Source organism: Coffea arabica, chromosome 11c, assembly GCF_036785885.1.
Source record: "Coffea arabica cultivar ET-39 chromosome 11c, Coffea Arabica ET-39 HiFi, whole genome shotgun sequence".
Classification (NCBI taxonomy): Eukaryota; Viridiplantae; Streptophyta; class Magnoliopsida; order Gentianales; family Rubiaceae; genus Coffea; species Coffea arabica.
This window is the reverse complement of record NC_092330.1, coordinates 42,846,074-42,872,960: the sequence shown is the minus strand read 5'-3', so window position 1 is coordinate 42,872,960 and position 26,887 is coordinate 42,846,074. Positions and strand designations below refer to the sequence as shown.

The window sequence follows — 26,887 nt, the reverse complement described above, 5'->3', positions numbered from 1 at the left end:
CAAAACAACGAAAAAAACCCACACATACACGCCTGCGCAAATAGCTTTCTTTCAGAGAACCCAAGTGAGTTTGTTCATATTTTTATTTTTTTTTTCCAAAAGAGTTTAACATATTAGGATCGACAAGCGACACTACTGTTTTCGTGATGATCATTTTTTTCCCTTTAATGTAAGTAGTTTAACATTTTATTTTCCAAATTAAAGATATTCTTAACTTCTCTTCACAAAGAGCTTTCTTTTGGAGATGATTTTTTTTTTTTGGGCTAAAATTCAGCCCGCTAGTTTGACCTGTGATATTAGGTGTAAATCACCATGTATTATTAGGTGTAATTAAAAGAAAAGTGAACGAATCTTCAGGTATGTAGCCTTTCGTGTTCCTAATAATGCCCAGTTTCCAAGTTTAGAGAGTTTTGTGCTTTGTAATTTGAGCGCAGAAAGCGCATTGAAAATTTTGATTTAATAACAATTATTATTTCATGTCTTACCATACAATATCCGACGTTAGGTATTAATTAGTCAACACTATTAACTACAACATATTTTTCCCTTTTTCAAGTTCATATCTTGACACTAAATTGTAATTTTCTAGTTAAAGTAAGTTCTTTACAACTTGCATAGGCATAGGGATGGCAATGGCTTGGGTTTGGAACGGGGGACTGCCCCATTGCCACAAAACTCCCCCTGCCCCCCCCCCCCCCCTGTCCTGTCCCCTGCCTCCGTTTCCCCTATCCCGTCTTGCCCCGTTTCCTCCGCAGGTGATAATTTTATTATTATTATTTTTTAGAAATCTTTATTCAATAGATCAAAACTAAATTTAGAGAATAAGCTAAAATACGGAACTGAAAAAAGTGAAAAATGAAAAATGAAACAAAAAAAGTGTCGAAATAAAACACCAAAAAAATTAAGGAAATCAATTAAATTGTATAGATAACATTTGGGAATACTTATAGAATGCGTAACATGCTTCTACCAAATATCAATTGGAAATTTGGATAGAAATGGGATAAAGATTATGTTTAGTTGGCAAACATTCTAAATTTATTATTATTAGATTATATGATATATTACATTTATTTATATTAATAAATTGAAGTGGGGAACCGAGCAGGGGTATCGTTCCCCTCCCCTCATCCCCGCTCGTGTCCCGTCCCATTACTTCCTCTGTAGGGCGGACACTCGTCCCATTGCCATCTCTACATGGACATGACTGCACGAGTATACAACAACTATCGCTAGCGAGAAAGGGCCTAAAAACAGAAATACAGCCACTCATGGGTAGCCCACATTTAGGTAGCAGGCTTTTGAGAATCCAAAAATAGAGTGGTCTGTCAGCATGGGCTCTTCTTGCCAGCCCAAACTCCAACTCATTGGACTGTGACTTTCTAATTTTTCTCTAGAATGGGCTCTGTTTTCTGGAGGAAGCAACGTGGGATTACTCTGATAACAAATCCACCAGATCAGTCCATCATTTGTCGTCAGCTGATTGTTTAAGACGGATTTGAATCCACTGTTGACAGATTTGACCGTGATCGGTCGAACCGTTGAACATGAGTTTGGCGCGATTATTGGTTTAAAATTTAATTGAATTTCAAATTAATAGTTAAGATAAACTTGAGCTCGAATCGGCTGATCTCGACTATAAAAAGTCCTCAATTACACTTACAATCTTGAAAGACCCGCATTTTTTAAAAAGTGACCCAATGTCAGATATTTCCATGTAAGTTGAAGCCTGTTTGAATTGTAAGTTTTTTGAATTTTTGTATAAATATATAATGTAGTAAAGTGATATATATGGAATAAAAAAATATGTCGAAAAATTTTGGACAAAAACTCACAATTGAAACAAGCTCTTGGGCTTTCAACCTCTTATCCGGTCATAAAAGGATTGAAATCCTTGCCCGACCACGTTGAGTCGAAATGCTAAGCGATGCCCAACTCTTTTGGTACCACATCATTTTTGACATGGAAGAGAACATGTGCCAGATTTGATATGAAGGGAATTAAATTAGATATAAGACGGCCATGCTAGAGATGATGAGTATATCATTATGCTCCTCCAATAAACATAACCTTCTTTTTTTTTTTTTTTTTTTGGTAATTGAGAGAATTCGGACTTAAAATCTCTTATACACTATTCCTTCCACCTTATCATCCAATCCAGACCTTCCCTAATAAACATAGCCATTTATTCTTTAATGTCCAATAACAACTGCAATAGAAAAATTAACAATAATGCCCGAAGTTCCCTAGCATAGTTGGTAGCTCCATACAGTTCCTGATTTTATAGACAAAAAACCAAAATGTCTCTTTTAATGCCAATTGGAAGGAGCTTTAGATGATTAAAGAAAAAAAGAAAAAAGGTAGAGAACATATATTAATTCCTTTTCCCAGCTGAGCTAGGAGAATCTCTCCTCCCCAATAAAAAAAAAGAAGAAAAAAGAAGCAAACCTCAGTGCACCTTTTCCAGCATAGCTGTCTGTTGTCTATTAAAGCGCGTGGTTTACACTTTAAAGAGGCGCATTTAGCGGTATTCAGCCAATCAACTGTGGGCTCTGTGCACACACACATGTCTAATTGCATATTCTAGGAAATTTCCATTATGTTAACTCTTCATTCCTTGCTTTCCTAATATTTCTCCTCTCCTATTACACTTATCTTTACTCGTATTGTTCTTTGTCACACGCGTGTAGATTACGTCGTTGAGGCCAATGTGGACCAACCACCGGTCAAGCAGCCCAGTTGCCGGCTAATATTTAATTATGTCCACTCAAAGTTTTTAAAGTTATGATTAAGGGGGAGGGATGTTACTGAATGATGTTAGTTAATCCTTTCCTGCATAGCTTAATAGCCAAGCTAGAAATGATGTAGGAGCAAGTGCTCTAGTCATGTAACTTTCTTGGTTTTTGTGATCAATGAAATTGTTACCGTTTGGTAAAAAAAAATAAAAAAAATTAAGGAGGAAGGATGGATTGGATGGTAGGAGAAAGAGAGTAGTGTAAGCCAGAAATTTGGACTAATAAAACAAAAAAAAAATGTTATGATAAAGTTAATAAATCGATACAATAAATATATTAAAAAAAAGTTACTGTAATAAACATAAAAAATAACATTGGAGGACTTTCTCAAAAAAGACACTTCGTGTGGATTACTATTCGGTCCGAAATCGCTATTATTTTTCTATTGTGGCAGTTGTTACTTGCCAATCATGCAGTTGTCCAAACCAAATAATTTGGCTAACTTAGCTTCAAACTTCTGTTGGCTTCTTGTTTATTACTGCTACTTATTACAAACAAGAAGAGCTTATAAGATAGGATAGACTTTCATTTCAGTCCGGTTCCAGTTTCTATAGTTAAACTAATAAGCCAACAACAATTTCAAACAATGCACGTGGAGGAGGACGCAAATTCCGTGTTTGGAAATTCCCTAAGCGGTGGTTAACTTGGATGACAATCTGGCACTAATCTAATCACACGTTCTGATATGTTTCTGACTTTTTAATCCTACTTGGGAATTGCAGCATGTGCATTTTGAAGCTTCCTCGTCGTTTGTGTCCTGAATATATTCCTAAGTACGGTCTGGATTATCAAATACTCCCCCGTCCCATTTTTATAGTCATATATTCCTTTTTCATCTGTCCTAAATTGTAGTTCACTTTCCAATTGAAGAATGCAGTTATATTTTAATTTTTCTAAAATACCCTTGTTCAATGTAAGTAATTGTTACTATAAACCTACCCCATTTAATGAGAGTTGATTCCTTTTTTACCATCAATTCAAGTTTCCATAAAGTTGTATCATATTTAATGTGAGGGTATTTTAGAAAAATACTAGCAATCTAAATTTACTTTTCCAACAAAGTTAACTATTTTTTTTTAAACTGTGTGAAAAAAGAAACAAGACTATTAAAGTGGGACGGAGGGGAGTACAAAACTGCTATTTAGCATAAGCCATCATTCCATCTGTCACGGGAGTCGATCGATTTGTACATTAAATTGCCAAGCTGTTAACCTAATCATTGAACACTTGATGATAAGTTTTTTTGTTTTTTTGTTTGGCAGGCTGTGATGATTTATGCATATAAATGAAAATTCATCGTATAACAAGATTAAGTACTGGTCCAGAAAAAAAAAAAAAAAAAGGTAAAATAATTGATGGTTCGGTTCGAAGTACTCTATGACAATGCACTCATGGATTAATGCCACGTTTGGATTGACTACATTTTTTTTAAAATTTTTTGTAAAAAAAAAAATTACTGTAGTGATTTGATATATATATATATATATATATATGAGGTAAAAAGATGATTAAAAAATATATTCACGAAAAATATAACAATTTTTCGTTGAAAAATTGTTTTCCAAACAAGGTAGGTATGATCTGCCAAATGCATAGAAAATTTTTGACAAAAAAAAAAAGCATAGAAAGTGGAAAGTCGTGCAGGCCGATCACTCTTGCTGATAATATGAGTTACTAAACTATTTAGGGATACAATCAATTAAAAGGACAGCAATTTGTGACAAAATAGCCTAACTGGCCTGGATAATAAATAATATAGGGTGTGTATATATATATGTGTGTGTGGGTGGCGTATGGTTGTCTACATGCATTATATATATGTATATATATATATATGTGGAGTAGATGATGGTCCAGGTTCAAGTCCAGCACGCCAACACCTCATTTTGTTCCTTTTTATAATTGTATCTTTCTTTATTTTATCAGCTGGCGCTGGCGATGAGGATAACGAAAGCAACTTCTAAACTTCATAAGAGGGAAGGGAAATGGAGTCGTAAGGATGTCATAGAACAATTATGGTCCAAAATGAATTATGATATCTATTCAATCATTAATCAATGAAACTGATTTTGATAATGACAATGAAACAAAGTTTGCACATACAAAATTCATATGGAAACTGTGCGGATTTGTTGAGCAGAAGTGATTCCGTAATGGTAAGCAAGCATTTAAGAAAACTGATCAGCTCGTTTTGTTTCTTTTTGCTCAGTATCGTTAATTAATTAATATTTTTTCCCTATCAAAATTAAGCAAATTTCAGGTAGAAAATCATCACTATGCTTAAGATAAAGTCACTGTGTTATTGTTGTTAGCGTTCTTTAGGTAATGATAAATGAGCATCATAAGAAAGAAAACTCCTAAAACAACCAAACCCCCCCCCCCCCCCCACAACACACACACACACACACACACACACACACACACAAAATACTTGGAAGGGGAGAAAAGTGTAATTGCGTAAAATTATGATGGCAACACACGCAGATAATTGAGTTGAATTTAGAAGTAGAAAGGAATTGATTAAATAATGGAATTCACTAAAAATCATGATAGATATAAATGTGGAATCCCTAAAATGATGGAGGAGGAGTAGGAATTTTCTAAATAATAGACTAGACAAAAGCTGAAAGTGAAACTAGAGAGGAATTCCAAAAACAAAGATGGGCTATTCCCCACAAAAAAAATAAAAATAAAAATAAAAAAAATGAAGTGAAGCGGAAGCCTCCGGTGTTCCAATAGCGCTATGCGACGCCGGCCCGAGCACATTCTTGACGCGTGACAACCAAACGCTGGGATTCAGTAGGCTTTAAGAAAACGAAAGACCCTCGTCCGCCGAAACCACTTGGGATCCTCGGTGACATGTTTTCTATGCCAATCCAATGCCACCTATAATATTGTGACAAGTGTTCTGTTATTATTTACACTTGTGTTAAACCAAACCAAGTTGAATTATTAAAAAATTAAAGTGTAAATAATAATGGGACACTTGACGCAATACTATAGGTGGCATTGGATTGGCATAGAAAAACATGTCACCGAGAATCCCAAGTGCGCCGCAACTACGTCACAGCCATTTGCATTGTGTTTGGATAGGAGATTATTTATTCAAATATATTTACTTACATCATCATTATTATAATTTTTAATATATTTTTTATTTGCTCAATTACTTTTTTATTTCATATACATCGCATCACAACAAGTGTTACGGTAAAAATATTTCAAATAATTTACAATCCAAAACTGAAAAACTTGACCAAAAAAAAAAAAAAAAGGGAAACAAGCTGAATGAATAATTCTCCATGATTCCAATAGCATATTTATATCGTTATCCTTATGCTTGACACTGGTTTCACTTCGATCTCTCATTTTTCAAGCTCAACACATTTGGTCTTTTATATACGAGTCTAACCTTATTTTCATCCATCACATTTCAATATTAGTGAATTTTGTGCATTACGTTTCCAAAATTTGATTATAAGAATGATTAGGTAATGATTAATGTTGCAACTTCTAAAATGAAAACATGAATGCACGAAATGCAAAAGAGTTAAAGAAAATCTCAACATAAATTTAATCACTGAAAATCCATTTATTTCTTAATTAATTTTGAATGAGGATTCCTTTCCACTCTTTCTCTTCTTTTAGAACATCAAAATAAGAATAGCCTAGAGTTAGAGATTATTACTTGATGATTTGTGCTTTACGACCTTGGATAGAAGTTGGGATGGGATTGATAAATTTTTTTTTAAAAAAAATGTGATAAAATTATCAACACATTTTTTAAGTATTTTTTTAATCTTTCCAACATACTTTGTTGTTTCGTATACAAAACATTACAGTATTATCTTCAAAAAAATTTTATAAATTACCTTAAATCCAAACAAACCCATTGTTCTAAAACACAAAGAACGAAAGAAAAATATGAGAATTATAGATGATTGATGAGGGACTAAATTAGGACAAGCACGAAAGATAAGGACAGGTATACAACAAAAAAGTGGGATTCTAACGGTCTAAAGATTTTTGTTGTATTGGGGGGGGGGGGGGGGGGGGGGTTACTCCACGCGCTCTTTCATGAATGGTCCACGTATTTCATTCAATCCAACCAGCAAATGTGGACTTTCAGAATCCAGACACAGCTTTTCTTGTTCCTTCATGATTTCGCCACTATTAATTATAAAATCGTACTAGCAAATACCAAAAGCGTTCCTTGGAGAATGAATAAAGCAATCTTCAATTCAATTGAGAATCATCCAAACACGTCCTCTGCGACAATTACCGGATTACCAGCTGAGCAGAACTGAGCATCAGAACCTCAAAAGGCCAGAGGACCTCTGTCGGCGTCCCATCCCACGTTAGATCTACTCCAACACAAAACTTCAACTTAAGCCAGAGAAACTCTTTCTTGAATTGAATGCATCCTAGCTCAAGATAACGGATTTTTTCCAGACAAGTTATGGATTCTTCAGACCAAAGGAGGAAGAGAAAACGGCTACTTAGAACATCTGCAGCATCGCAAACTTCATATCTATTAGTTCTACCTTCTCATTTATTTTCAGTAAGATCTCTTCTTCTTTGTTTCACCTTCTTCACCTTTCTTTACCTCCTATCCTACACGGCAAAGATTCATTCTTCAGTTTTTAGGCCAGTTTTGGTAGTTTCTAGCTTATCTTTATTGTCTTCTAGTAGTGATTCCGTTCAACATTTTGATGAGCTCATATCGTTGCCATTTAAGATAGAGGATCGGGTTTTGTTGCCTGATCATATACTTTTGTTGGTAAAGAATAATGGGACAGTGAAGAGAAATCAAGAATTGGATTGTGTTTACTGGAGAAGCATAGTTTCTGAAGGTAGGAACATCGATGGTCTGGAGGCAAGGCAGAGTCTTGTTGCCAAGCTGAATGTTCTGTCCGTTGATGAAAATGACGAATTTAGATTGATTGTCAGATGTCCACTTCCGCCTGTCAATTACTCTGCTGTGGTAAATTTACAAAGGCGCTGGAGAAATGGGATTGAGAATTTAGGGGATGAAAATGGCTTACGGGGGATTAGTAATCAGTCAGTTCATAAGTGGGAACGTGTGGCCTATACTGCTACTTTGGATGGGGACACTGCTGTGGTGTTTGTAAAAGGTTTGAATCTTAGGCAACAACGAGAATCGGATCCGAGGCAGTTCAGCTGCCATTTTGGGTTGGGGAACTGGGAGGCGGATGGAAAATTTTTGCTCACGACAAAAGCTGTTACGGCTGCTCAAGAGGTTGTGAGGTGTTTGTTGCCGCGGAGTATCAAGAGGGCCCCTGAAAAGGCTCAGGGAATTAGCGTGACAATTGGAGTGACAACCCATGTTCGTTCCAGAGCTCATGAGCATGTGGTTTTTCCTTCTGTGGCTAAGATTTTTAGTCCGAAGTCTATCGAGGGTGGGGTTGGTGGTCGGGGAAAGTATGAGCTCTGTGTGTGTACAATGGTGTGGAATCAGGGCTCTGCTTTGCGTGAATGGATTATGTATCATGCTTGGCTGGGAGTTGAGAGGTGGTTCATTTATGATAACAATAGTGACGATAACATCAAACAGGTAATTGGGGAGCTCGAGCGAGAGAACTACAATGTCACCAGGCATGTGTGGCCTTGGGTTAAGACTCAGGAAGCTGGTTTCTCTCATTGTGCTCTTAGAGCAAAGGATGAATGCAATTGGGTTTCGTTCATGGATGTTGACGAGTTTTTCTATTTTCCCTATTCAACACCAAGGCATCAGACATTCAGGGAAGTGGGCTATGCTGGTCAGAATTCACTACGGACTCTGGTGGCAAATGTTTCATCATCCCCAAGAATTGCAGAGATAAGAACTACTTGCCATAGTTTTGGGCCATCAGGATTGAGTAAACAGCCTCCTCAGGGAGTTATGGCAGGATACACTTGCCGACTTCAGAGTCCTGAGCGACACAAATCAATTATTCGCCCCATGGCCCTTGACGCTACCCTTCTGAATGTGGTGCATCACTTCCACTTAAGAAATGGATTCAAGTACCTAAATTTGCCTCAGAGCACAGCTGTGATAAATCATTACAAATACCAGGTGTGGGATGTTTTCAAAGCAAAATTTTACAGAAGAGTTGCAACCTATGTTGCTGATTGGCAAGAAAACCACAATGAAGGGTCTAGGGATAGAGCTCCTGGCTTGGGAACCGAGGCCATCGAACCTCCCAATTGGCCACAACAGTTTTGTGAGGTTTGGGACACTGGCCTACGAGATTTTGTTTTGGCCAACTTGGTTGATACCTCAAATGGTCTGTTGCCCTGGGAAACATCTTCTTTAGACCAATGAAGTTGCTTTAGACCAATGAAGTTGGTAATGGTTCCACGCTTGTAGAACAGAGAATTAATTATACACACCCAATTCTTTCCCTACATTGTTTTATGGCATGTTGTAGTTTTTCTTTGTAGACACTCAATTAAAAGGCACCAGTTAGATTAGGAGATTTTCTTGGAAATTATACATTCAACATTGTAGCAGTTTTGTGCAACGTAACCCTTCTATTTTCTCAGTGATTGATATATTATTTGATTCCTTTGTTCTCACAGTTCATATGTTGAGCTTCTATTGTGACTAATGTGACAGGAAACGCAAAAATAATGAAACCTTCCTTATGATCCAAGCAAATTCAGAATCATATCAGTCTAGCTTGCAACCTTCTGCTGGATAAGTTTCAAATGGAGCTGCAATAGATTTAGCAACGTGAATGGTTGAGCGAGAACAATCTTAGTTTTCAGCAGTTGTTGTTATTGAGGGTATCAATTCAGCGAACCAAAATACAAGAATAAGCAGCCATCAAAAGTTCTATAACTTTCCGAGTTTCGATTTAGTTTCTTTTTTGTTTTTTTGTTTTTAAATACTTCTCCACAAACTGTGGCAGTCAGCAAGGTCTCTGCAGTTTTTAGTTTTTCCATCCAATTAAAAGAAAAGAACTGCTGCATTTTGATTTCGAACCGTGGTTGGATTGTTAGTTTCCAATTTCGACGTGCGCGATATCATTGATAGTTTATCGGTTTTTAGTAAGCTCTAACTCTTTGCAGCAGGTCAGATTCCTAAATGGAATCGAACTTAGTCTACATGTATTTACGGTATATAATACCCTTCTTTTTTTTTTTTCTTCTTAAAATATATAGTTATCCCTCGTACAAAGTAGTATTTGAAAGTTTAACATCGAATCAATTTCTAAGAAATGAGAAGAATCAAAATAATTTCATGATGATGAAAGCCTGCAGCGATAAGTACCCTGATGTTGAAATCAAACGAAAGACAGAGGATCATCATGGATGCCTCAGATCTTATTAATGAATTGCTGGATGAAATCCTGTTAGAAATCTTTGTTACGCTGTCAGTTAAAGAGGCAGCCAGAAGTAGTGTTGTTTCCCATAGGTGAGTGAGTTTATGGAAATTTTACAGCGGCTGTTTTATGGTATGGTATGGTAAATTATGAAGAGGAACGAAGCAAGTACGTGAATTGCTTCGCATCAAGGAGGGACAAGGATGAACTGACTAACATCGACCGATGGATCCAGTTTGCAGCAGCCAAGGGGGTTAGCAGGCTTGAGTTCAACTTTTCAGATGAGTTTGTAATTCATCCACGACGTCAGACCCGCCATCTTTCGGAGGCTGAAAGGTGTTACACCTCGCCAACTCCAATAACTGAGTTAATGAAATTAGGCAGGGACTTAAAGCAGCTGGCTTCCCTCCGCCTGCGCTCTGTCGGTCTAGCCGATGAGCACGTGCCTTGCTTCTTGCATAATTGTCCCCAACTGGAGGAGCTATCAATTGTTCATGCACCATCTCTAAGTGATGTGAAGGTTGTTGCTGCCAAAGTTGGCCATGCTCTTAGGTTGAAGCACTTGGAGATCAGCGAGTGCAAGGGGTTGCAGCATCTTGAGGTCGTTGCCTCTTTTTAAGTTTGATGGGACTGTCACTGCTCATTGAGGTCCCCTCTTTTTGTTTGCAAAATCCAGAACCACCTCATCTTCCGAACATGCTCTTCCAGGATGTTCCCCAACTTTCTTCCCTTTCTCGTAGAGGTGGTGATTTACTCTGCACTTGGTAGCTACTGAATTCAGAGGGCTCCCCATTCCTATCGCACAGCTACATACGTTGGCACTGAGATCTGATTTCTTGCTGTGTGCTGTAACATGCTACAAGTTTCCTCGTCAAGAATTTGCAGCTCAATTTACGAACCTTCGCTGACTGGAATCAGCATTCAAGGTACTAGATGAGCAGACCATGCTTTTCGTGGGATCATTTCTACGTGCATCTTCTGCTCTGCACAAGTTGGTTCTTAAGTATCAAATGTCTGGGGAAGAGTTCTGTTGTTCCAAAAGACAAGGACGGTTTTGTCCATAAAAAGTACCATTTTCTCAGTCCTCCTCCAGCAGAAAGCAGCATATAAGTTGTGAATGCCTAATGATAGTTGCGATTGATCTAGCAGAAAGCAGCATAAAGGATACTAGCGATCGCCCTAAGGAATGGTAATGTAGTGTCAATAATCCCAATTTGGTATATGGATCAGGGTTAAAAGCTTAAACCTACGGTTGCTAACGATTCTTACAATAGCTCAGAAACGTTGAGATTTTTGGGAAGATTCTTTATTACACAAATGAAGGGAGTAACTTCCAAAACATTACTGTTCCCTTCTGAGGAGATTCTGCCAGAAGATTGGAACTTGAACTGACATTCTCTCCAAGTTCAAAATGCAATTGCTGATAGAGGAACTGTGGTACATTAAACAAGTGTATCAACTTAAGACTTGAAAGAAGCGGCTCAATAACTTGATGGGACTGATCAGCTGAGCATGCATCTTATGCATTCACCGGAATATTGTTCATTTTTGCAAGTGTAGCATCTAACTTTTCTCCAACCAGGGTGATCCATGCCTGTGCGTCAAAGAGAGAAGACATATACCTTAATAATGGCAAAAAGGCAACCTAGATCATGAATTCAGGGAGCATTACAGTCTAACAACAAACTTAATCCAAAGAAAGAAACAGCCAAGTGTTCAAATATACAAATAAAGGATGTAATTCTGTGTTTATAGATGTTAATCAGTAATACCACTTAAAAGTAAAAACTCTACAAGCAGAGAAGAAAGCATAATTGAAACTTAAAAACAATTCTTAGCTTCTCACCTGGTCAGAAGTAGTGAATCCCCGGATCATGTCACCACCAATTATGGCGAGTCCTTTATCACCAAGGGGTTGCAAGATGACTGCCTAGAGATTCAATATGGGGATCAGAAAAAACACTATATGGCCATGGGGAAAACAATTGACAGGATAACAAAATTTCAGGGATTGCAGGAATTGCAAAAAATTTTCTTTTTCCCTTCTTTGTTTGCTCATGCTCATATATAATCCAGTCATCAGTATCTTGGAGTATAATGGAAAATGAAATGATCAATTCCCTTTTAACAATCTTGAATCAACAATCGAACAAGTTAATAACCTCCTGGATTTTTGACAAAATTAAAAAAGTCCTAGAATGTGCTCACCTTTTTAAAGTTGTTTCATATAACATGTAACCATGAAAACAAAGGATCATAAGAACAAAGGAAAATCATTTTCCAAGATAAGTTGTTATACTGTTTTTTGTATCTCTCAATCTCATCAAACTTCTCAACGAAGAAAATATATCTCAATCATGATTATGCAGACAGAAAAAAATCATAACTACCTGTGTATTGGGAGGTAGAAATGGCAACTCAGACTTGGCAGGATAAAGAGATAAGTTGGCTAAGTAGCTCTCTGCAAACAAGGTAATAATTTGCATCTTCAAAAAACACCTGAGGTATAAACATTATACCAAACATGCCAGAACCAAATGAAGGTGAATGCAGGTCTCTTACGTGATTTGGATTTCAAAGCACCCTGGTAAAGCGATCCTTTCATCAATTTATCAACATCAACCACTACTGCATCGTGAGTATTAGACGATGCAGTAGCAAACCCTATTTGGAGGATGACTCTCTTATCATACACAATAATGAGAGACCTGCAGCATGTTGCATCTGATAGAGACTCCCATACCCTGAGAATAAGCAAAATTACTGTCTTCAGAATGCTGTCAATCATCATCAAACAGCTTGATTGATGTCCATTCTGGCATTCCACCTTTAAGTAGGACAAAAGCTTTTCCTTAAGCGTTTTTAAGTGAATAGTTGGTTCTCATTAACTCTAAAATCCGATATAAAGGTCTTCTGTCATAATAGTTCACCCATTTTCATCTTTTTTTTTTTGCTAGTTCATTCATCATCTGAGTCCTCAACACCACAATTTTAGCCCCAATCATTTGCTCGATCTAGTAGTTGTATGCTTATCCAGAATATGATGAGCTGCAATACTAATGCTTATGGGCTCTAAATCATCACAACAATCATCTTCAATGGATGGTGTAATCCCCAGTTACTAATAACCATCAGAAGAGGCATCTCCAGTCATCACCGTATCTAGTCCATTCAAGGATCCCAGTAAATGCCGCACATACAGAGAAAATATTGATACAGGACAACACCATTGCAGTTCACAAATTACAAAACCATCTATTAGACTGATGAAATTCGATATCACTAGAAAAAATAGCAGCTGAAACTATTCAAGGGTTTCACCAAAACTTCCCAGGCATGACTAGTGAATTAAGACATAGACGAAACATTATCAAGAACAATTGGACCGGCACTATGAAAGCGTCCTACCAAAGGAGCTCTGACGATATGAAATCAGGAAGCAAAGGACATATACTTTGGCACTCCGCACCTTCAGGGTTTACCTGTGGAAACTTAAAATAGTTGAAGGACAAAATATTGTGGAACTACAGATAAGAAAATAATGTGCAGGAGCAGGATATCAAGTATATTAAAATTGAAAAGCCTCACCGCAGACACAGATTTTGGTCTGATAGAAAGCCATACTAGACCATTCAGGATGTTTGTGACAGCCAATCCAAGGGTCAATAGATCTGCTCTAGACTGAGAACTACAGAAAGTCAAGGCTTTGAATTGTGAGAGGGGAGAAATAGTAAATTCTTGAAAAAATTACAAATCAAATCTGGAAAATTTCTCTTCTAGCAGTAAAGGGTGCAAAGGTATGAATTGGACTGACCTGCTGGCATCAGCAACCGGAGCAATGCCGGAAATAGTGCGATTAACGAGAACAGCTAATAGCGACAGCCCTCCAACATAAATGGGCAAGCTCCTAACAACGTCGTCGTTCTGAGAAACCCAATCTGCTACACATTCCCGTTTTGGCTTCGGGCCTCCATAATCTCCCTACCCATTTCATTCGCAAGTGTTGCAAAATTTGTTTGAAGATTTAAAAAAAAAAAACTTGAAAATACTAACTAATTCATTTATAGACGCGCAGACCTGGGAATTTAGAGAAGACGATGCCTTAACGGGGGTGGAGGAGCGCGGGATAGAAATAGAATTAGAGGAATGATAACCGGGAGTAGGGGTGCGGGGGGGTGGCCGTTGCTGGGACAGGGGGCTGGATTTTAATGGTGTTGGACGGATAAGCGTTCCCGCCCCCATTGAAAAATCAGTTATATTCAGTTAGTTGTAGCGGAAGGGATAGTGTTGTAGTTGAAAGTTGAAACGGATTAGCCGATTAGCATTGGCCAATCCACCAATAACTAAGCCAATTTGGTACAAGAACGGGTGCATGGAGAACAAACACTTAGAGCTATATGTCGTTGACCAAGTTATCCTATGTAGCAGCACGAAGCCACAAATGAGTTCACGAAACCACAAATGAGTTTCTTGTTGACATGAATGATCAACGCAAGGTTAAATTGATCAATAAGATGGTTGTTCTTAATTCATATTCATAATGAATTTATCATCGTGCGACTCTGAATGGAGCAGTAAGAATGACTAAGTCGGCTAATTATTTCATTTTGATGGATGAATGAAGAAAAGACAAAAGGTTACTTTTTAATAATTTAGCTTATCGCTCACAAACATTAATTCCCCCCCCCCCCCCCCCCCCCCCCCCAAAAAAATCCAATCCAGCAATAGAAGAATGGACAGAAAAGAAAAACCCATTAACCCTGAAGAACAATCATAAAAGAATTGAGAACCAAGATTCAAATGTGATTTTTTTCCGGGCAAAATACACTTTAATCCGTGGTTTAGCGTTTTTCATATAATCCTTTATAATTTCAAAAGTTATACATAATTTTCTTATGATTTGAATTAAAGTATCAAAATGACGAAATTTTCAGTTATTTATTACATTCAAATATATCACAACAAGCTAGACCTAGACCATATTCATGCCCTTCAAATCTCAGATTTGTATGAAAATATAAGAACTTTCTAGTTCAACAAATACTACTAGATAACATGATGTGGTGTGCCCGTTACACAAGCACATTTTCTCTAGTTCTTTACTACACTTGTAAGTTTAATTTAGTGGGCACACCTATATCATTTGCATGTATTTGGTTTCGGCTCATCCAAGTCAACTTTTCTTTTTGGTATCCCCAAATCTAGACCGTCCAAGTCACAAAATGTAATAGAGAAACCAAAAATCAAGGGCAAAAATTTTGGATGGCTCTCAAATTATTAAGTTTGTGGATTTTTAACTCTTCAATTATTAAGTGTATAATTTTTGTCCCTCAAACTTGTAAAAGGTATATTTCTTACCCTTTTGGTTGGAGATAATTTTAGAAACCTCTCCTGAGATTTTTGTTAACATCACTTGACATTCCGAAAGTTTCAAAAATATTACTAATATCTCCTAAAATTATATTTTTTTATAAGGGCAAAAAACCTCAGCGGCCATTAAACTATTGTCAGGATCATGTTTGAGCTATCGAATTATTTTTTGTCAATAATTGACCATTAAACAATTTAATCAGTAGACCCGTGGTCATTTCATCAGTAATGACTCTTAATTTCTGAAATTAGCATGACACGTGGCAAAGCACAAGGGCAAATTTGTCCAACAATTTACTAACCGTTGAAACAAATTATGAGTGGGAGCAGACATCCAGAGGCAACGGAAGGGTGTCCAGCAAAGCCACGAGCGAGGGGATTGCTCCGAGCAAAGCAAGAGTGGTTTTGGCTTGAGAATCACCTTTAGCGAGCCTTCTGACCTCCTTGGCTGCCTCCAACACGCGAACATCTGGAGCTAAGAAGCAATGGTTTTTGTAGTAGGGCAAATTTTTCAGTAGCCACGTGTCAGTTCGGACATGATGACCTGTCAGTTCGGCCAGCCAATCCACGTATGACACATGTCAGCTCGACTCTGTCACACGCGAGGTCGGCAATAGAGATCGTATAGCTCGGACACCTCAACTCGGTATAGAGGGAAGTCAGCTCGGTCACGGTCGTCGCCTCTTTATGGAATGGGCCAAATGGGCCGCCGCCTCCGAACCTTTAGGGGCAGTAGTATGAAACCCTAGAAAGACTCCGAATCCTAAGGGGACTCCGACTCCCATATGGAAACTACTACCCGTTAAACTTATAAATATAGCATTACGCAACAACTCAAGGTACGCCATCTACAGTATCCTCCATACTATTGCCTTATTCTTAAACTCTACTGACTTGATCGTCGGAGCTATTCCGGGGACTCTAGTCCCGCCGTTGTTCTTTCTCCGCAGGATAATCTGTTCGATTTTCCCCTCTCAGCTCGACTGCACTCAGCCAGCTCTGTTCGTAGCAGTTCAGCTCGGGTTGCGTCCTTGGCAGCTCACCAGCCCAGCTCGCCAGCTTGCTTCCTCTCAGCTCGACTGCACTCAGCCAGCTTTGTTCGTAGCAGCTCAGCTCGAGTTGCGTCCTTGGCAGCTCACCAGCCCAGCTCGCCAGCTCGCTCCCTCTCAGCTCTCTCAGCCCGTCGCAGCTTAACTCAGATCTTGTTTTTGACAGCCGCATCAATTGGCGCCGTCTGTGGGAAACACGTAAATTCTTCTCTCGCGAATCATGCCAAGGACTAGGTCTCAGAAGAACGCTGACGGATCCAAGGGGAAAGAGCGAAACGGCCCTCAGAACTCCCCTCGGGGTCCGACTCCTGGAGACGAGGGGGCGGGGCTCTCACGAATCCCGCCTGAGCAGCTAGTTCAGACGGTGACAGAAAACCTACCTACCTTCGAGGCTATTATGAACTACCTCAAGGGGCAGATAGGAGGTCATCGTGACCAGGAACCTAAGGTCCCAGGGGTGGAAGGAGTTGGGCTGTCAGAATCCCGAGCAGGGAGTCCTAATCCTCGGCTCAAGCGGATGCGTAAGGAGCTCACGCGTGAACAGATCGAGGTCGTGGAGTCCTCCCACAGCACTCCCGAACTGAGCACCCGAAGCCCTTCCGGAGGTTCTCAAGGGAAGAGCTCTCCCCGCGGAGAGAGCAGCTCCAGGTACAGGACGAGTTGGACCTGTTGTTGGACCCTGAGGCGGACATGTACATTGCTTCCCCCTTCGTCCCTGACATTGAGAACTACCTGCTGCCTGCGAAGTTCAAAATATCGACCATGAAATCGTACAACGCGACTACGGATCCGGAGGATCATCTGTTCGCATTCTTGACACAAATGCGCCTACAAACGGCCGCCGATGCAGTCAGATGTAAGATCTTTTCAATATTCCTGGAAGGAAAGGCACGCTAGTGGTTCCAAGGACTACCTCCCAAGTCAGTTCGGTCCTTCAGCCAGCTCGCGCGACTGTTTTCAGTTCAATTCATTTCGTCACGAGCCTTTTCCAAGAGTACTGCTCATCTGGTGACAGTTCAGCAAAGGCCCGAGGAATCGCTGCGTGAGTACATGGTCCGATTCAACAACGAGTCCCTCCAGGTCCGCGATCTGGACGATAAGGTCATCATGGCCGCCTTGATCAACGGACTATGTAAACAGAAACTATATACCGAGTTTGTGGAGAAACCTCCCCAGTCAGTTCGGGAGATGCTGGACCGAGCTCACGAGAAGGCTAATGCAGTGGAAGCTAATCGCTTGAAGGGTGAACAGGAGAAACTACGAGGCCAGAGATGGTAGAACTTCTCTATTCGGCCTCAAAATAGAGATGATAGAACTTCTTTGTTCGGCCTCAAAATCAAAATGGAGATGATATAATTTCTTCTGTTCGGCCTCCAAATAAAGAGAGTAGAATTCCTCTGCTCGGCATCTAGTCGAATAATGACCTGCTAACCGTTCAGTTCGGCCTCCAGCTGAGTAATGACCTGCCAACTCTTCCGTTCGATCTTCAGTCGCAGAGGAGACCGAACAAGCTGCCGAGGTCGTACAGGCCGCAAAATCCGCCGAGGCTGAACTGACCTGAGACGCAGCTGAGGCCGAGCTGATCGGAGAAGCTACCGAGACGGAACAAGCCAGAGAAGCTGTCGAGGTCATACAGGCCGCAAGAGCCGCCGAGGCCGAGCTGACCGGAGACGCAGCTGAGGCCAAATAGGCCGGAGAAGCTGCCGAGGTCGTACAGGCCGTAAGAGCCGCCGAGGCCGAGCTGACCGGAGACACAGCTGAGACCGAGCAGGTCGACGATACTGCTGAGAACGAACAGGCCGGAGAAACTGCCGAGGTCGTACAGGCCGCAAGAGCCAACGAGACCGAGCTGACCCGAAACGCAGCTGAGGCCGAGCAGGCCGGAGAAACTGCTGAGGTCGTACAGGCCGCAAGAGCCGCCGAAACCGAGCTGGCAGGAGACGCAGTTGAGGCCGAGCAGGTTGGGGAAGTTGCCGAGGTCATATGGGCCCCAAAAGTCGACGAGGTCAACCTGACCGGAGACACAACTGAGGCCGAGCAGGTCGGAGAAGCTGTCGAGGCCAAACAGGTCGGAGAGGCTATACTGGCCGAAGAAACCAAGGAGGTTGCTGGACAGGCCATCCCAACCTAGACATCGTATATTAATAGAGTATCAAGTAAGGGTGTGGAGTCAGACCCCTCCTAATCAGCTTTACGGGGGAAGAATTGACTTACGCCTTGAGGTTCGACTTTAGGGCCTCCAATAACGTGTCCGAGTATGAGGCACTTTCATTAAACCTCACTTACTCTGTCCATACATGACCTGAGTTGTCTGGTTCTGCATGGTCCTATCTTTTCGTGCAAATATATGAACTATTTGGAAGTCAGTTCGCGCGTTAGCCCGGGGTCTGTTCGCGCAAGTGTATTCAGACAGTATGATAAGAAAGACATGAACGAAAAATTTTGCTAAGTATAAAATGAACAAAAGTCTATTCAATCCATAAGAGTCTATTTACAAAGGCGGAGTTCATACAAAAAATGAGCTGGTCCTACTCAGTTCGATCTTACAAGTTACTCGAACAAGGGCCGTCATCGTGAAATCATGGGTCTCACACCGAACTGACTCTTCGCCAAGAAACTTGGTCCAGACTCATGCGACTTTTTCGATGACTCTAGACTCAAAGGGGGACTAGTGTAGTTGGGCAAATTTTCCAGTAGCCACGTGTCAATTCGGACATGATGACCTGTCAGTTCGGCCAGCCAATCCACATATGACACATGTCAGCTCGACTCTGTCACACGCGAGGTCGGCAATAGAGATCGTACAACTCGGACACCTCAACTCAGTATAGAGGGAAGTCAGCTCGGCCACGGCTGTCGCCTCTTGATGGAGTGGGCCAAATGGGCCGCCACCTCCGAACCTTTAGGGGCAGTAGTATGAAACCCTAGAAAGACTTCGAAGCCTAAGGGGACTCCGACTCCCATATGAAAACTGCTACCCGTTAAACCTATAAATATAGCACTACGCAACAACTCAAGGTACGCCATCTACAGTACCCTCCATACTATTGCCTTATTCTTAAACTCTACTGACTTGATCGTCGGAGCTATTTCGGGGACTCTAGTCCTGCCGTTGTTCTTTCTCCGCAGGATAATCTGTTCGATTTTCCCCTCTCAGCTCTGCTGCACTCAGCCAGCTCTGTTCGTAGCAGCTCAGCTCGGGTTGCGTCCTTGGCAGCTCACCAGCCCAGCTCGCCAGCTCGCTTCCTCTCAGCTCAACTGCACTCAGCTAGCTCTGTTCGTAGCAGCTCAACTCGAGTTGCGTCCTTGGCAGCTCACCAGCTCAGCTCGCCAGCTCGCTCCCTCTCAACTCTCTCAGCCCGTCGCAGCTCAATTTAGATCTTGTTTTTGGCAGCCGCATCAGTTTTCATTTTCCTTGAGTTGTTGGCTACTGCCACCGCTACTGCTACTTTGGAGATTCTTCACCATTGTCTTCAATTCCTCCAGTGCCTCCACTTTTCTTTTCACCTCCTCTGCCTTCTTCTCGTCCAGTTTGTTTTTCTTTTCCGATAACTTCAGAAGGTCTGATAACTTGTCTGATCCGGAGGGCGGTGTGTTTGTTGGATACTTAGTCCCACCCCTACCATCGCTAGTACTACCTTTACTCAACTCAGATCTCAGTGTTGTGACTGCAGTGAGATCAATGTCGGGCTCGGGCTCGGGCTCTTGGATGGTTAATTTGCCAGTGTTGTTGTGCTTATGATGCTGCCGTGTCTTGCACCGAACTGTGTCTAGTATAATGCGGCGGAATGAGACAGACCAAATCTTAAACTGACGCACTCCGCCAAGAGTCGGGTAGTCCAGCACCACGGATCCGAGGTTGTTCCCGTGCAACTTCCCCATTAATTACTAGTAGTATCTGCACCATCTTTACTTGAGAATTGAAATTAATTTGATTTCCCAAGATGGATGTTGGAATTAGAAATTTGACAGAGTGTTTCTGGTCAAAATCCAAAGTTATGACAATAAATTATTTGACAAATTTGCTCATGTGCTTTGCCACGTGTCATGCTAATTTCAGAAATTAAGAGCCATTGCCGACGAAATGATCACCAGTCTACTGATTAAGTTATTTAATGATCAATTATTGACAAAAAATAGTTCGATGGCCCAAACATGATCCTGACAATAATTTAATGACTGCTGAGATTTTTTTGCCCTTTTTGTAACGATCTCAACCTTGCATCATTTATAGAAAACCCTTGCATCTCCTAAAAATCATTTTTTTTTTGTAACGATCTTAACCTAACATCTCCTAAAAATTTACAGAAAACAAAGTTATACATGTCTTTTTATGTAATTTGTAAGGCCTCAATGCAAGAAAAATCTCCTTCTCTTCCACATCTCAACAAACCAACCGCTAGCACACCTCACCCAAATTTCCAACAACAATCATCAACAGACAGGGCAACCACAACATTAACAATAATCACTATACCCAGAAATCACAGGATAAGGAGTATTCAAATAATGGAAAACTCTTGCGCTTTTACTAAGGATCTTTTTACTCTAAATTTGAACCCTCAATTTACATAAAAAACGAAAAAAATGAAATCTTCATTACTTATTCAAGATTCATTGGAAAGTGATAAAAGGAGCCGGAACTGCTGATAAAGCTGTATGTGTAATCTATTTTCTTGCCTGCAAAAGTTAGAATAGTTTCTTTTATTGTTTTGAGAATTGCAGAGTGGATAGAGGAGGTAGGAAAAGAAACAACCATGGTAACAATAATCATAAAACTAGAAATTGAAGGATGAAATATAGTTGAATATAACAGAGCCCGTGTGCTTCAGTTGCCAAGTTTTGATCTTTGTGCTTCCAAATTGAACCTTAATTCCGTATGAAAATGGGGAAAAATATATATCTTCACTACTGCTTCAAAATTCACCAGAAGATAAGGAGGACAATTAGAAGCAAGGGATTCTAACGCGCTTACACAAAATGGGTTATATATACAATAGAACAAAAAGTTTTTTCAAATTCTCTTTCTACGTCTATGTAATCTTTTGTACATTGAGAATTTCAGAGTGAAAAGGGAAGATGGAAGGGGAAAAGTTACATATACTCCTGATTCTAGAAATGGAGGAGGGGAAAAATGAAAAATGATTTCAAAAAATTGACAGGGAAGTTGCATGGGGAAGAAAAGGGGTCTGGAGCCCAATTTATCTCCAAACCAAAGAGTTTAAGCCGTCTTAAAATTATAGAGCTTAAGCCCAATGAATGATTTTTATTTTTTTTTTGGTTCAATCTTTTCTCATGGCCATGGCCAGTTTGGAAGCAAAGATATGGGAAAAGAAAAAAGATTATAAAAATAAAAGAAAGAAAAAAATTGATGGTTATACATTTTCTCACTATCTCTATCTATCTGTTCTTTGTCCCTTTTTTCCTTTCCAAGTCTGGGGTGGGAGAAATGGAAAGGACAAAATTTTGCAGGATGGTTCTCTTTGTTATGACCACTTTTGCCCTTGGAACACAATTGAAGAACTTAAAACGGTAAATTTGCAAGGACACGTATGATGTTTGGATTACTTTGACTTTTCATCAATTGTCTGAAATAACGTGGGAAGGGAAGGTGAAAATAGGAAGGAAATGAAACTATTTATTTTGTGTTTTCATTTTAATCGAAGTTTTTTTTCTCCTGACTTCAAACATTGCAAAGGCCAAAGTGCAATTTGATCAACAATCTCTTAGTAACGTTCAATCACCTCAATTGTGAGATGTAATGCCAGTGCAAGATAATCATTGGATGTGGGGCTTTTTTACCCACAAAAATTGTAATAAATTCATAATAATAAGATTATGATAAATACTATATATAATTATAGGAGTTTTTCGAACGATAACGTAAGAAGCACTTGTCAAAACACTTAGGTCTTGTTTGATAATTTAATTCAGCATTTAAACTTAATATATTCATACACGTTTGATAATAAAAAAATCGAACATCTGAATTAATTAAGTGGTAATGAATTTTCTAGGTAAAACTTGCTCCCAGAAATAAAGTGATAAGTTATTCATTTATCATTGAATGCATGCGACGTACAATCAAATATGTTTGATTTAACACTTAACAATCCAATAATTTAATGAATGCAGTTCAGTTTTCAGACTTTAATTTAATCAAACGCACATCTTACTATATGTAAACACGCACGCATACTAACAATTATTAACCTATGATGATGGAATCGGAAAGCATACTTGATACTACCGTAGCAAGCAGTTTGGCAGCGCAATTGTGTTCCGATCCTTTTATTATTATAGTCTGATTTTGTGATTATGAAGTTATTTATAATCAGTAGTGTTTTGCTTTCAAGTCCATCCATGATTCTCAAGTCAAGAAACGGTTCCACACCATAGCTTATGAACTGGGGATGGACAGAATTAGGTCGAGTTTGCGTTTTTGATTGGCTTTCAAGTAGTATAAAAATCAGTAGACAGTGGCAGAGTAATTTTATGCATCCCATCCCATCCCATCACGTGCTTATGCTGGAAATCTGCTGTCCTAATTCAGGACCGTTCATCGATCGAAATGATCCTGTGGGCAGCCACGCACATAATAACCCCAAAAACATTATTGTACCATGGAAATTGAACAGGGAGCACCACCGTAAAGGGATAAGATGGGGTGTGTAATGTTTGTTTCTTACGGGATATCGATTGATTTTTTGTAGGTCAATAATCTGCAGAAGGGTTGTGGAGAAAAAGACTGCATATATTCACCCTTTTGTATGTTATTGGTCCGTACTGAACAGGGCGACGAGACAATGGCACAGCAGGACGCCCACGCAAGTTTTAAAAAAAAAAAAAGGACAATTGAATTGAATGAAAGGGATGGATGGAGAGGGGAAATTAATAAGGATAAGAAAAACGTGCTATCCATCCACTTCTCTAGTTCTCTTCTCCTCCTCCTCCTCCTCCACAAAATAAATACATACAGCTCCACCCTCTCTCTCTCTCTCTCTCTCTCTCTGACAAATAAAATACTTCACTCTTTTTTTTTTAAGAAAAAAAATATATATATATGTATGTATATATATGTCATAGTAGTACTACTAATTATTCACTTGGGATCTTCGATAACATGTTTTTCTATGCCAATCCAATGCCACCTATAGTATTGCGCCAAGTGGTCCGTTATTATTTACACTTTAATTTTCTAATAATTCAACTTGGTTTGGTTTAACACAAGTGTAAATAATAACAGGACACTTGACACAATATTATAGGTGGCATTGGGTTGGCATAGAAAACATGTCACCGAGAATCCCAAATGCTAATTATTGGTCGATCCAATAAGCAATGACAACTTAAGAAGAAGGTTACTAGAAATAAAATACAAAGTCAGATGACCACGAGGGAGGGCTCACGCGCATGTATGTCGGCTACAAAAGGAAAAAGGCAAGACACTGGAAAAATTGATCTGAGCAGACCTGTGAATATATAATACAAAATCATCTGAAGGGGTGTAATTAAATATGAATTATTTCATAAAAAAAAAAAAAAAATAGAGAGGAGAAGAAGAAGAAGAAGAAACAGGAACTTCCACTACAGCCACTCGAAAAGGTTGATGAAAAGGAGTTGGGGTGGAGGGATGATAAGTGGGGTCTTAATGCCCCTTATCCTCACAATTCACAAATCACACCCACCAGTCGTCCACCACCACCAGACCACCACCACCACCACCACCACCACCAAAGGTGACTGACTATACAAAGCCAATGGCAGGACGAAAGCAAAATATTAGTAATAGAGACAACCATCATATCTTTTTCCAAAAGAAACACAGCCCCCCCCCGAATATGCCAATTTGACGGTGGAGAACTGCCCCTCCACCTCCACCATCCCTTTTTCTTTCCATGTTTTTTTTTGAATCCGGTCTCTCTCTCTCTCTCAGTCTCCTCTGCCATTCCTTCTTTCATATTTCTTTCTTAATGATTCTTAAGCATTTAGTATACTAATGGGGCGAGCATTAATTCTCCCCTGTCACCTAACTCATACTACTACTCTCATCCATCGGTTCAAAATACTCTTCTTCATCAACTAATTTAAAAGTTTAAATTCGACCCTTCTTTTTTGGCAAGAAAGTCAAGTGTCTAACAATCGTTAATTAATCACGTCAATTTCCAGTACTCAATAAAACGCCTTTACCCCCGCTAGAAGGAACCATAGGACGGACTCGGAGGAGAAATTATGGAGACACGTGGTTTTAGTGATAATAATGACGCTACTCTCTATTTCCAGTGAACCACGACGACTTTGATTCTTTGAAGTTGACGGCTTCGATTTTTGTGACTTTCTTTGATTCCTGGGCTCATTTTTGATGGTCGACGTACGAGATTTAGAGTTGTAGGTATTTGCAATGTCCCTGCGAAGCATTGGAATATTTTAAGTAATAGGACGCAGTACCAAGAACAAGTCATTAAGCACAAGCTGCTGTAATAAACAAAGAAAACCCTAGCTTGAATGCTATGGTATAATAATATCAACAACAGCGGCATCCCATCCCAGTCGTTCTTATTCATCCTTTCTTATTGTCTTTCTTTCTCTCTTTCTCTCTCAGGAGAGAACAGAACCAAAACCAAAACCAAAAAAAAAGAAAAAGAAAAAGGAAAAAGAAAGCGTCCATTTCTACTTTCCCCTTCTTTTTCTCTCCCTCTCTCTCTCTCTTTTTGCCTGTATGGGCGGCTGAGGATCATTTGCACCAAGCTTGATAGCAGTATATCATCTAACCGTACGTTTTATTTCTTAATTTTCTTAACCAAGTAAGGGAATAGCTAGCTGGGGAGGCTGCGAAAAATGGCCAGCTCATGCTCTCTGCAGTGTGGAAATGATGGCCAGAACTGCTGCCAAACATGCCCGGAAGTTAGTGGTGCCGGGCCGGCCGCGGCGGCTGCAGCTGATGGTTGTAATAAAGGGTTCATGCTGTTTGGTGTAAGAGTGATGGAGGGATCATTCAGGAAAAGTGCTAGTATGAACAATCTTGCTCAGTTTGAGCAGCCTCAGGATTCCATGAATAATAATGATGTTAACGCCGGATATGCTTCCGATGATGTTGTCCATCCTTCTGCTAGAAACCGGGAACGAAAACGAGGTAATATCTTCTAAAATCACTCTTTTATATATATATATATATATATATATATATATATCTGTTAAATTTGATACATAGCGAGAAGGGGCACTCAGTTTATTGTAGGAACCGTATGAGTTTTTGGATGATGAATTGGTGTGTGTGTGTGTGTGTGTATATATATATATAAATATATGTATGCAGGAGTGCCCTGGACTGAGGATGAGCACAGGCTATTTTTGCTGGGATTGCAAAAAGTGGGGAAAGGAGATTGGAGAGGAATTTCAAGAAACTTTGTCAAGACACGTACACCTACTCAGGTTGCTAGCCATGCTCAGAAATACTTCCTCCGCCGCAACAATCACAGCCGGAGGCGCCGGAGATCTAGTCTCTTTGACATCACCACTGATACGGTATTCAACCAATCACTTTTATTTGTTTATTATGATGATGATTATTATTATTCAGCCAATAAATACCCTTGTCAATTGTCTTTCTAAACTAGCTAGTAAATCCTTTCTGAAATGAATTGACAGGTTTTGGGCTCAGCAATGGAAGACAGAGCACAAGAAGAATCCGTGCCTCAACCAGCAATGCAACAGCAGAAAAATCTAATCAACAATCTGGAAAAATTTCCCATGTCCACCTATCCAACAAATATTGCGCCTGTAATGTTACCAGTCAACCCAGTCAAGGGTGTATCATCGTTAGAGAGCCTTACATTAGGACCAGCCAACAATCAATTGCTGCTAAACCGTACCAATAATACATCATCCCCAACTCCTAAGCTTATTCGTCCAATCCCTCTTGCTCCGATCCCTCCATCCTCAAAAATGGCAGATCTCAACTTAAACAAGACAACCATCCCAGACCCTTTGCCTTTATCATTAAAACTATCAACCCCTTCGTCATCAGCAGCATCGCAACCATCATCAGAGCAGCACTCGCCGTCATCATCGTCACCGCCGGCGAGGCACACATCACCATTTCAGGCCATGCCAAGTAGTTTTGACAATAGCAGTGGAGACAGCATCATCAGTGTTGCTTGATGGAGAAAAAGCCTAATTAGTAGTACGTACAAGTAGTAATGTTATTATAACTAATGCAATCTGTGTTGTAAAGTAGAGCTTTTTTTTTTTTCTTTTTTAGAGTAACATAATATGATAGGGTTAGGTTTGATTAGCTTTTAGCATTAGATTATTAGGTGGTTAATTAGAGACAATTCCTTGTTGT

At 39.8% G+C, this 26,887-nt stretch overlaps 4 protein-coding genes across 5 annotated transcripts; 3 read left to right on the top strand and 1 right to left on the bottom strand.

Moving 5' to 3' along the window:
• The first annotated feature begins 6,945 nt into the window (after positions 1 to 6,945).
• Positions 6,946 to 9,381, top strand: LOC113717213 (glycosyltransferase family 92 protein RCOM_0530710). Its single transcript, XM_027241921.2, has one exon. It carries the CDS (start codon positions 7,255 to 7,257, stop codon positions 9,118 to 9,120), a length of 1,866 nt encoding a protein of 621 aa, XP_027097722.1. The 5' UTR covers positions 6,946 to 7,254; the 3' UTR covers positions 9,121 to 9,381.
• A 727-nt stretch (positions 9,382 to 10,108) lies between these two features.
• LOC113716256 (uncharacterized) lies at positions 10,109 to 10,742 on the top strand. The gene is made up of 2 exons (XM_027240548.1): positions 10,109 to 10,196; positions 10,243 to 10,742. Exons 1-2 carry the CDS (start codon positions 10,109 to 10,111, stop codon positions 10,740 to 10,742), a joined length of 588 nt encoding a protein of 195 aa, XP_027096349.1.
• Positions 10,743 to 11,318: 576 nt separating this feature from the next.
• LOC140004085 (protein COFACTOR ASSEMBLY OF COMPLEX C SUBUNIT B CCB4, chloroplastic-like) lies at positions 11,319 to 14,661 on the bottom strand. Of its 2 annotated transcripts, none has more exons than XM_072070331.1 (8): positions 14,201 to 14,661; positions 13,938 to 14,104; positions 13,712 to 13,811; positions 13,532 to 13,605; positions 12,686 to 12,867; positions 12,514 to 12,584; positions 11,970 to 12,049; positions 11,319 to 11,717 (listed from the first exon to the last, which is right to left on the bottom strand). In XM_072070331.1, the coding sequence occupies exons 1-7, from the start codon at positions 14,363 to 14,365 to the stop codon at positions 12,011 to 12,013; spliced, it is 798 nt and encodes a 265-aa protein (XP_071926432.1). In that variant the 5' UTR covers positions 14,366 to 14,661; the 3' UTR covers positions 11,319 to 11,717; positions 11,970 to 12,010. The 2 variants fall into 2 exon arrangements, with proteins under 2 accessions (XP_071926432.1, XP_071926431.1); XM_072070330.1 differs by having other exon boundaries at positions 11,970 to 12,053; positions 14,201 to 14,648.
• A 10,541-nt stretch (positions 14,662 to 25,202) lies between these two features.
• LOC140016883 (transcription factor MYB1R1-like) lies at positions 25,203 to 26,854 on the top strand. Its single transcript, XM_072070977.1, has 3 exons — positions 25,203 to 25,675; positions 25,859 to 26,067; positions 26,191 to 26,854. Exons 1-3 carry the CDS (start codon positions 25,381 to 25,383, stop codon positions 26,701 to 26,703), a joined length of 1,017 nt encoding a protein of 338 aa, XP_071927078.1. The 5' UTR covers positions 25,203 to 25,380; the 3' UTR covers positions 26,704 to 26,854.
• Positions 26,855 to 26,887: the final 33 nt, after the last annotated feature.